The following is a 12266-nucleotide window of genomic DNA, read 5'->3' as shown; positions in this document are numbered from 1 at the left end:
TGAAAAAACTCTGCCTTTCACGCCAAGAGCCCACTCTACAAGAGGCATCGGGGCCACTCTGGCTTTCATTGCAAATGTACCCCTTGACACTATTTGCAAAGCAGCTACTTGGAGCTCTATTCACACTTTTACTCAGCACTACTGCATTGACACCCATTCCAAGACAGATACCCAAGCGGGACAAGCGGTTCTAAGACATTTATTTGCTCATGACCCTTCTACATCCCACCTCCTTCAGGTACTGCTCGCTAATCTATGCACAGCATGTGATTTTAGCAGATTCCACAAGCCTCAGAAGGGATACATTACTCACCGTAATCGTATTTCTGATGCTTGTATCTGCTTAGATTCACATGCGATCCACCCTTCCTGCCCTTTGAGAGAAGGCGCATGGATGCTTGTAGTCTTACCTTTGTTTCTATCTGCTTGGATTATCTGTACTCACGCTTCTCCTCATGCTACCTCATGTCAGAAAAAATACAATCTGAGGGTCCTACACGCGTGAGGGATCATGGGTACAGTGGACGTCACACTAGGGATAGTATTACTGGCACTCCCTGTGTCGACGCCCATTTTCGAGTTTCGAAAAACAAACACTCCGCAGCTCCACTAGATGTCGGCCTATGCACAGCATGTGAATCTAAGCAGATACAAGCATCAGAAATACGATTACGGTGAGTAATGTAACCCATATATATATATATATATATATATATATATATATATATATATATATCAGCGAGAGGTCTGTCCTGGCTATAGAGTCTTGGCCGCACAGGTGAAGGAGGCACTTGTGGTCTTGAGCTTATCAGTATCAGGAAGTTCTGTGAGCTCTGGGGCATCTCCTATTTACTGCCTTCCAGGGTAGGATCACAGAGCAGAAGCTCCATAGTCCCTTTGCTTCTACTGTGGCCACAGTGACGTGGCCACAGGGGAAACATTTGAAATTGAGTGTTTGTTCATGCATAGTAATGAGACTTGTGCTAGGTATAGCCTGCTGGAAATAGTTCCATGTAATTTCGCTGACAGGCATGTTTACGACTGCCTTTTTAACGTGGACATAATTACGAAAAGACTCTTTGAAGAATGTTTTAAGGGGGGGGAGGTACCGACACCAAGTCCTCCATCCCGACCTATTTTTAACTGTTCCCGACCCTCCAACCCCTTATCTGCCCTTTCCCACCCCCGAACACCAACATTTCGATGACGTTTTCATAATTATGTCCACGTTACAAAGGAAGACGTAAGAATGCCTGTCGATGAAACGACGGTGTACCCAGGGTACCCAGGAAATCTAGCGATTGCCACGTGCAGAGCTCCAGAGAAGAACGCCCACAATCAGAAGGGTGCTGTGTGAGAGCTGAATCTGAAAGGCGGCTGAAAACATGAAGCTGCTTGAATACTGTGTTCCATGGTATTTCTAAACGTTGCACTCTGTGCGCGGATTGTGCAGGCTGGAATCTCATAGTGATTACAGTCTGGCACAGAATTAGGCTTGCGGTTGATGTAGTGTGCATGATTCTTCCCGCCTCCCAGTCTTTTCTCAGACGGCTTCTAATTTGATGTTGTAGGTAAACATTCCAGCTGCGTGTATCACAAAATGAGCAAAACATTACAAACCTCTACCCCAATGAGGGCTAATCATTCCCTTATTTATAGGCAGCTAATGCCATCGATGTGTCTCTCTGCTTCACCTATGCTGCGCTTTCTCTGCCACCGGGAGCGTCTTTTAATTGATGGGCATTTCTCCCTGACGAACGTGGAATCTGGACGGCTAAATCGAAGGACTTGCATCAGCTGGCTAACGCGCTTCCTGGAGGAGGCGGAGCTGGGTTCGGTCCCGTGACCTGGCACGAGACTTTTCGTGGCTAGAAAACAGCAAGGCCACCAGCACAGCGGCGCATTTCTCCCTGACGAACGTGGAATCTGGACGGCTAAATCGAAGGACTTGCATCAGCTGGCTAACGCGCTTCCTGGAGGAGGCGGAGCTGGGTTCGTCACGTGACCTGGCACGTGACTTTTCGTGGCTAGAAAACAGCAAGGCCAATACCCTTGCGGCGCTAAGCCCGTCAGGAGCAAAGGGCGCTGACTGTTCCACGGCTGTTCGACGCGGACGGCGCGACTTGCGATCGGGAGTCCGCTACGGATAGCCACAGAGACACCTTGCACAGCCAAAAGTACAGGGTAAGTAGACACGGCGTAATAATTGTTCACCGTACTAAATTTCCCTCGCCGTGTATGGATGAGAACATGCGCTTGCGAAGCACCAAGCAAGGGGAAGAGTGTCCACTCAAAGAAGACCTAAGGTCTGCAATGAAACATGTCCCACATCCTCATGCACCATGTCGAACCAGCCCACAAGCGATGAGAACGGAGGGCAGTCTTACCACTGCCAACAACTCACAAAAAATCTGCTTACTAAGTGACCTCCCAACGGATTCAGTACGCGCAGTGGCGGTTAAGGACATAATCAGGGAGAAGGAGAAACAGGTCTCAAATGAGACTATACAAATTATAACACCATCTGAGGGAACACACGGCGCAGTGAAACTGGCCGAGTCGCAGTCTTCCGGAGGGGAGACTAGACAAAGCCTTACCTGCGACCCTGTACAAGCCAGGAAGTGTGATAAAGACCCAAGCATTGCACTGGGCCCCAGCAGCAACACGCTTACGAAGGCGAACCGGAGCACAGCGGCCTCATCAATCAGTGCTGATGGCCATAAAGACAACGCTGAGCACAAACAGCAGCAGCAAAATACAGGAAATAAGCACAGTTTAGCTCCAACAAGCAACGTGAAGGCACAAGTACATGCTCCCACTGACGAAGACAGTGCACAAGTCTTGTCAGACCAGACAGGGATACCACCAGAACTACAAATAAACATCTGTGCAGTCAGTAAACTTTCAACGGATCATAATTGCAAAAAGAGATCAAGAGATAAATGCACAAAAAGCATTACGAAAAAGCTATCACCACTTAAAAAACAACAAGCCAGCAGAGGCAGCACGATTAAAAAGCTAACATATACAAGACTGCGGAAAAATCAATCTCTGTGAATTTTGACCGATTTTTTCGAATTTCAGCCACACACAAAAATCAATATGTGTGACGAAATCTCTGACGCGGAAATGCTCGCAGTAGAGACTGATTTGCCACCCCCGGCAAAACAAAGAAAATGCAAGCATATAAGTAAAGACTTCCCTGACTTACCAATAACGCCTGAAGCTCATCATGCAGAAGTAACGGAGCTGCGAACCATGGACAAGTCAGATGGACTTATCAACAGAGAAACAGCCCCGGAAATTCCTGCTCATAGTGGAACTCAACCTATGAGCAATATTCAGGATCAACAAAATACGGAAAAACAAACGAAAGATGAGCAGCAAACAACACAAAGTGAGATTGGGTAAGAAAACACCACACTGAGGAGTGATCTCTCACTCACAAAAGATAACCATACTAGGGCTCCCTCGGTACAAGAATCAACACCAACAAATACACCGTCAGGACAAATGGATGGTGCCCTAAGGAAAGCAAACTTACTCTACTTCCCAGGCATTGATAACAGTGAGAATCCTACAGAAGGTGATCGACAACACCCCATAACCCCTAAGGACTTAACAGAAGCACAGTTCAATTTCTCAACAGATGCACAAGTGCATGAGATCAGAAAAGTGGCCACCGAATTTCTGACAGCTACAGATGGACACGCAACCCAAGAACATTCACTTGTGAATTCAATTACTTCCGCGAAAATAAACAACACCCCTAAAGACAGGAGGGCGTCAGTAGCAAAAGAAATCATATCCAGCATACAAGAATCAAACATACATCGACCATTGGTAAACACCATGACATCCACAAACATAGGGAATGCCAGTCAATCAACACAAACACTAAGTAAGCGGTATTCTGACTCCGGGTCAATACATCACGAAAACATGAGTCCGCAAACAGCACACTCATCACAAGAGATGAACACAAAGAAAACGGATCTTCAAGGCATAATGTCAGTGATAACCATCGCACTGAACCCTTTCTGCAAACTTTATGAAACATTGCATGAAACGGTGAAAGATCAACAGGTGATGTTAGCTATGATCCTCACAAAAGTATTGTACTTAGAGACCTACATAACAACAAAGGAAACTGTTTCAGAGCCAAAAGACAAGCTGGATACACAAGGACCATACTTAAAAAACAAAGGCGCAGCACCATATCTTCATGCTCAAACGCAAACAAGGAAAGAACACACTGCACACGAAATTGGAACACAAACCAACATAGTTATCGACCTTACAGAAGAAAAGCGCGTCAGCGGCATGAGGGCAACGCAAGGTGCAGTGCAAAAGCAAACTGATGAACTCATTCTCAAAGGAAGGTCGCCGCTGCATTCAACATGCCAGGCCTCCAACACATTGTTTGTCTTAAACAAGGCGCCTGTAAGTAATCAGGTTGAAAAAGACAAAAATGAACTTATCTACTCCATTTTTGATATGACCAACGGCAAAGACAAACTGAGTCTGGAAAACCCAATGGTAAATGCAAACCACAATCTTACTACGAAAACAAACATCAAGGCATTACAAATAAGTACATTAAATAACGATAGTCCACACAGTAGACAAGTACAAGAAAAAATATCGACCACTGACAAAAAAACAAGCCAGAAGGCTACTACCACTAACAACACAAAAAACACAAAACTGAACGAAAAATACAAAAAACACAATGATAGAAGTAGTTCAGCGGCAAGAAACTATTCGTCTGACTCCGACCCAGTAGACGCATTATTAGATCTTAGCATCTATCCTGCTGACGACTCTTGCTCAAGTATTACACCTGATCAACCTAAAAACAAGGCAAAATCCTATCATAAAAATCAGCACACCTCTGCAACTCCGGGAGCAATCAATAAATCTAATAAGGAGCGCGACTTCGAAACCCTAGAAGAAAGGCGTATTCGCCTAGAATATCACTTCAAATCTAATGAGGCAGAAAAACGTACGAGGACAACAAACAAGACAACAAAAACATCAGACAAAGAAATAACCCAGAAGAAATTCAAAAGCGATAGCCACAGACAAGAGAGGGACAAGGAACGCAGAAAAGGGACAGAAGAAAGACGTAGGCAAAACAATGAAACTTCAGTAAAAACAAAGAAATCGGAACCGTCGAATCAAGTTGCACGTTCGATCTCCTGTGATGCTCAAAACAAGACAAACAATAGACACACAATGAAAAAGCATCAAGGGAGAGATGCAGACATTAGAATTGATGAAAAAGAAAAACACAGACTAAGTCCCCGTACTCAGGCAAAGCACAGGACTAAGAAACAAACCTCTGGAGATATGCATCACAATTCTAATAAACACACAAAGTACAGACGGATAATAAAGATGTCACAACGACGCTCGAACACAGAAGATCTCATTTTGAACAGGAGAACTGTCATGACCATATTTAACAAAATTGGCAACCTACGCGAAATCCACACGGCAGACATAAAAATCGTGGAGCCATGGCATGACAGGTCGGGAGCAATCACCTTACTCCATGTAAACTCGAACACAGTACACACAAGAATCCTAAACCAAAAACTTGATATATATAGACAGGGATTCCATATTGAGGATGTTTCAGTTCAGCATGGAAGTCTCGAAGCACTATCCCGGAGACGACAAAGTGCCTCAAAAGACAGACATGAGAACCCTGGACAAAAGTCTCCCCTAAATCAAAAGGGGGAAAGAGAACATCAGAAAAAGTAAAATGTCAAAAAAAACCCAGTTAACCGAGAATCACATTTGGGTAAGGACCAAAATAAAACACGCAAGGATGAGCAACAAAACTCGGAACGTAATCTGGAAACCTACTACCCAAGAGAGAGAAGTCGGAACAGAAAAGAACAAAAATCAGATAACAGTCACAAGCTAAGCAATGAAAAGGAACACAATCAAAAATCACACAATTCAAGGGAGGAAAGTCGAGATAGAAAAGAACAGAGACCAGTCAACAGTCAGAAACCTACAAGCACAACGGTTCTAAAAACAGCGGAGCTGCAGAAGAGTGAACAACCAAAGATAGACACATCTCGAAACATCAAAACAGGGCTATGGGCTTGGTTGCCCAAAATGCTCGCAAATCATCGGACTCAATAGCCATCCATGAAAGAAGATCCATCTACATGCGACACACCAAATGAAAGGCCGACACGACTAACACTATGCTCCTGGAACACCAGAGGTCATTCCCACCTAACGATGCCGGGTGGCCCAAACTTAGGGGAATACGACATCATTTGCCTACAGGAAACGTGGCTTCAAACAACCCCAAGATTGGAAGGATATCAAATCATTCTAGTCCCGGCTATCAGAGGAAGTAAGGGGCGTCCAACCTCAGGATTGCTGATAGCATGTCGCAACGGAACTAGAATTCAAATTGAGAAAATCTTACTGACAAATCAATTTCTGTTAGCAATTGTAATTTCCGTGCAGGTTCAGAGCAACCAAAATGCACAATTCAGAAACGTAGTTATAGCTAACGGATACTGGAACCCAGCGGCAATAACAACAAAAAGATTCATTGACTTGTGTGAGAATCTACTTGTAACTGCAATGATTGACTACCCTGCAGCAGATATCATCATGTGTGGCGATTTAAACGCCACTTGTAATGAGACAAAAAAATCAACAACAGTAGCACAACAGGCTTCAGCACACAGAGGAAAAGAATGGCTAAAGTTTTGTGAGCCACATGGTCTTCATAACTTAGACGTTGCATTTCCAGCATCAGATAGACCACCCACGTGGGAGCGTCTACCCGCAATAGCCACTATTGATTACATATTTGTATCTCAGTCGCTATTACCAATCACTGAAGCATTTACGATACATCGCACATCCATGAGCGACCATAATCTACTTGAAACAGCCTGGTCTCTAACTAGCAAAATAAACACGCATTATAACACTCAAATTGAAGCCAATGCGCAAGGCCTAAGACTAAGAATAAAGCCTGCAGAGATTTGCGAGGTAACAAAGAAATACATTGAAAACAAAACTTTAGAGGTCATTAATGGAATAAATTATCAACCATTACTGATTCCATATATGCATCAAAAACGAGGAAACGGATCAGCCTACGAACAAAGTTCCAAACATGTCTTCAATAAGGAATTAGTGGAGACAAGGCGCAACTACAGAAGAGCGTTAAGAGAAACACGTAGGGCACCAAACATAGATACCACGTATGCCATAAATGACATTAAGAAAAGGTACAAGGACTGGGTGAAATTTCATCGACATAAACTATACCAAGCGGATGCAGAGAAGATAACCAAAGCCCTCGTCACCAACAACAGCCGAGAATTCTGGTCTCTAATAAAGGACGCAGACAAAACATCGAATAATCAGATCCTAAATAATATCAATCAAGCAACTTGGGTAACGCACTTTACCAAAGTTTTTCGATCAGCCTTATGCACATCTGATAAAGAGCAACAAGTAGACACAGTACCTTGGGTTGACTTACAACAAGAAGATGACATCATGAATATCATCACCAAACTAAAAAACTCCAGAGCACCAGGCCCAGATGGGATTTCAAACGCAGAGTTAAAAAGCCACCCAAAAGAGTGGGCAAGTCTAATGAGTGTCATATTTCAGCGCTGTACAGAAACTCGGTCCATACCACACTCTTGGACCAAAGCGATAATCATCCCAATTTATAAAAAAGTCAACATGAACAATCCCGACAATTTTCGCCCGATTGCCCTATTGGATGTAATGGGTAAGGTGTATGCCTCACTCCTAATGTCCAAATTTCTAAAATGGGCAGCAGGAACAAAATGCAATGACCCCTTTCAAGCAGGATTCAAGAAAGGCGCAGGCACAACTTGCAACATCCTATTATGCAGCACGCTGAAAGCAAACACACTGCAAAACAAGCAACATCTATATGTTGTATACATTGATTTTACTCAAGCCTTTGACCGAGTGGAAAGACTAACATTATGGGATAAATTAAAAGCGTGGCAATGTCCCAAGGACCTACTTGCTCCAATTCAAGCACTACATCGCGACACCTCAATGAAAGTTCGTTTGAATCGTAATGGACTGCTATCAGACGAAATTTACAGTGAACGAGGTGTAAAACAAGGATGCCCGTTAGCTTCTGCACTCTTCTTGACTTACATTGGAGATATCAACTGCATAAATGAAACAACGAGAGCATTTCCGCCAAAGCTGGGGCAAACGAAGATCGGGCACCTTCTGTACGCCGATGATTTAACCATATTTGATCAGACGGAAATAGGTCTGCAGCGAAAACTTGACGCTCTTCAAACTTACGCCATAAAAACTCACTTGGAAATAAACACGAGTAAAACAAAAGTCATGATTCTTCAAAACAACGGCAACAAAAAAAGAAATCAACAAAGAAATAGCTTTAAATGGCATCTGGGAAAAATCAATCTTGAGACCGTTGCCCAATGCAAATACTTAGGAGTATTAATGGACAGCTCTCAAAAAGAAACAGCCATGCAGGCAGAACTTTATGCAAAGACCAAAAAACTAGCTGCCCAAGCTAAATTTGTGGATGGCAAATTTGGAAAATTCTCCCTAGTACCAACCATCAATTTCTATAAAATAAAAGTGGTACCGACAATCACGTATGGTGCAGAAGCAATGCCCACCTTACCAACAGGTTTGTGGTCCAAGTTGGAAGCGCTGTTTTGGCGCATAGTACTACATCTTCCACCTTCAGTATCAGGGACAGCAATCAGGCGTGAATTGAGTCTACTATCGTTAGATTGCACAGTCCTTTGCAATTCCCTCATGCTGTACAGAAAATGTCTAATTGCACACAACAACGAAGTCTTTAGGCTACTAAAATGCGAAATGGACAGCAGAAAATGCAAAATGCTAAACGACTGGCAAGACAAAAACCAACTAATTCTGAAGAACATCGCATCTGAAGATCAAGAGCTCATAAGCAATCCGTGCAAAATACTAACAAAACTAAAAGACAACGATTGGGCTACGACAATAGATAACGTATCCAAACTAAAACTCGCTTTGCATCTCCCTGGTAACACTCTAAAAAGGAATGAGTTACAAAGATATGTCAACCAATGCCCAAGCAAACACGTACGAAATGCAATCCTGCGCGCACGGCTAAACTTGTATAAAACAAGGGAGATCCTACATATTCGCGGCCAAGATACAACAAATGGATGCCGTTTCTGCGAAAACAACTCTGACCCTCCAAAAGAAACACTAAGGCACTTAATCATGAGCTGCTCAGCCACAGCTAGCATCAGATCACAATATCTTGCCCCGATGGCAGGGTTTGATATTTTGGCAGAAGAGGAGACATGGTGGGCTCGATTAATAGGAGGGGAAAGAACAACATGGCAAATTGCAATGGCGCAAATGGTCCGACACATCGAAGTCAATCTATTAAATGAAAACGATAAGTAACAGATAACGGAACCAGATGAAACGGATGCTGTAATAATTTAGACTAATTTAGACTAACGCTGCGCGAACTTAACAACAAAAGAGAGAAACACCCTGGCAAAGACTCTGATGATAACGATGATGATAGAACTTGAATTTTGTATTGTAAAATCATATTTTTTGATCAAACAATAAAAAATAAAAAAAAAAAAAATAATAAATTGATGGGATTTATTTTGATACTAAAGTCGGAGGTGATATCTGACATTTTAGGGAATCATACTGGAATAGTTTGCGAATTAAACCAATGTGCAGCACTTGTATTCATCTGTTAGGAGCTCGTATTGTCCTCATTGAATCAAAGTAAACCACTAGAAAGAAAGTTGCAGACACTGCTCTCAGTTGCTGGGTTCTAAGACATCTTCCACAGGCTTATGAGCATGCTGGTTAGTTGATGATTTGATTTCCTCTTTTAGTTTGAAAAAAATATATTCTATCCAAATGTAGTACTTAAACGGTTTGCAAGTGCAGCCACCAAGCAATTGAATCTATATGTGTGTGTTATTGAACCAGAGCTTAGATGTGCAGTGCAAAATGGGACCGTGAAGCTTATGCCCAGAGGCACTTACCTGACTGCATCTTGTATGTGTATGGCTGCACACCTTCACACACACTGTTTGTCCTTCTGCTCTGTCTCACGCTCTCTTTGTTAATGCAGCTCCTAACCGCTTTGTTTCTATCCTCCTTGCAGCGTGAAATCGCGGCCTGTGCGGATGCCTCCCGGGTACCAGGCGGAGCTTGTAGTCCAGTTGGTGTGGGTGGACGGGGAGCCGCCGCAGCAAATCACAAGCCTCGCTGTGAGCTCAGCCTATGGCCTGTAAGTAACCACAGATACACTTGTATTGGGTCACTGCCGAACACGTATGTCATAACTGTACATCCTGAAATCCTCTCAAGAGGCACTGAAACTAACATCAGTAATTAAATGTTTCTCAACCCAGATTCACAGCTAATTAAATTACTGCAAAAGGTCAAACAATCTCAATACACAAACGTTTTAGCAATAAAGCCAGCTCTGCGTCTAAGCTGCTGATCAGAAAGAACTTGTTTTCGCTTAATTGCGCTTCAGGAAAATGCACATTGTTTTATTTATTGTAGTTTTTGAGAGGCATCCTAACGTAATGAAGGAAGAAAATATGATTTTTCTAAATGGCACCCGGTAGTGCACTGCAGACAACCACATGGCTTTAAATGTGAGTAGTAACTGGTAGTATTTGACACATTCTGAGCTCTCCCAGCGGCTGTCCACAGTTCATTTGCCATTTCACACCTCACATCGCTCTTTGTTCTTGGCGCTTCACCATCTGAGTTCCTACTGCAGCCTCAAATCCTCTGCCCTGCACTCCCTCTCTGCCCCGCCTGCCTCCATCAAAATGGAACAGGCCTCTGTCTTTTCTGACGCGACGCTCTTCTCCGTTTTCCGAAGTGGCCAATATCGGCTAGTTTCTCTAACATTCTCGACTCGAGACACTAACCACCTGGTGATGATGAGGCTCTTGGTCATACTATGGGTGCGTCAGGGACAAGTATTGAGTTTGGAAATGAGGCAGTGGTCAAACAGGCTGACTAGCTGTGTGCAACAGGGGAAGTATTAATTGGGAATCAAAATAGAAGTGCTGACTGTTTAGTATCATCCGTGATTTGATCAATGCAGACACCTATGAAAAGTATGGGTGAAGTTATATCAGATGCTCTCTGCAGTCTCCTCTAAATGACATGGGGGTGGGTGGTGAGCAAAGTAACCCATGAAGATGGCATCGTGGAGAATATAATTTGTGAGCTCAACCAGTGCACAAATGTAGTGGACCTCTGCTCATGGGTTGACTCTTTGGATAAGAGTTTACTGCAGTTTTGCCCTGACAGGGCTGACAAGTCTTTCCAAACTGATCAGAATGTATGTGCGGTCAAAAAACATGGTCAAACAGACCTGAGTGAATCTAATAATCTGGGAACTGCTAACATGCAATCTTCTGAATATCAGGTTGATTCAGTGTGTCCTGTCTCCCGCCCAGTAGCAGTTTCTCCCCACCATATTATGCCGTTGTCTCAAAAGTCTGCCAAACTCAAGGAAAGCATCCAACTTTTCCAATCAGAGGGACATTCGTAGTAGTTAATCCCAAATGCCAGAGATCTCTGACATGAATTTAAGAGGATTTACCAGGGATCGGAGGAACTTCATAATTTCTAATGTAGAGAAGCCTGGCAAGGCCGAGCCAAAAGATGCCCTCAGGAATAAAGTCCTGGCTACACTCTAGAGTTGGTCGAGGCTGTTTCAGAATGCAGGATTTGAAAATTCTCCAGCATTGGATCTTTCATAGATTCACATGCTTGAATATTCCCTGTCGTCAGACTGGGAATCCTCTGTGATTTAAAAATAATTATATATATATATATATACATTATTTCCAGAGAAAAAAGGCAATGAGTTGCCCATTATGTCCAACAGGACATTCACTTGTGTAGTCCCTCCACCTCACTTTGGTCCTTTATGACCCTAACCAATGAGGTGGCAGGGCTTAAGCTCCACCCCAGGCAGCCATCTTCAGATTTTTCACTGCAGTCTGACAGAGGGAATCTTCCAGCTCTCTGAGCCTATTTGATTTTTACTATCTTTTGCTGGATAAGCTACTTTTCAAATTTTACCTTATCTTGTTCATCTAGTCAAGGACTACTATTTGTGACTTTCTGGGATCAGAAAGCACAAGATTTCAACCCTTTTTCGTCGAGTGAAGGATTACTTCACACCA

General features: G+C 43.3%; 1 protein-coding gene across 6 annotated transcripts in view; it reads left to right on the top strand.

Annotated features, from left to right (window-relative positions):
• Window positions 1-12266, top strand: part of STXBP5L (syntaxin binding protein 5L) — a 3950894-nt gene that overhangs the window by 2900329 nt on the left and 1038299 nt on the right. For all 6 annotated transcript variants that reach the window (XM_069635832.1, XM_069635831.1, XM_069635829.1 and 3 more), the window contains exon 17: window positions 10211-10336. In XM_069635832.1, the coding sequence (XP_069491933.1) occupies window positions 10211-10336 (126 nt within the window). The remainder of the gene's footprint in view (window positions 1-10210; window positions 10337-12266) is intronic.

This window comes from Ambystoma mexicanum, chromosome 7p (genome assembly GCF_040938575.1).
Source record: "Ambystoma mexicanum isolate Mex_15411 chromosome 7p, UKY_AmexF1_1, whole genome shotgun sequence".
Taxonomy (NCBI): domain Eukaryota; kingdom Metazoa; phylum Chordata; class Amphibia; order Caudata; family Ambystomatidae; genus Ambystoma; species Ambystoma mexicanum.
Note: the sequence above shows the minus strand (reverse complement) of the source record. Positions and strands in the feature narration are given on the sequence as shown.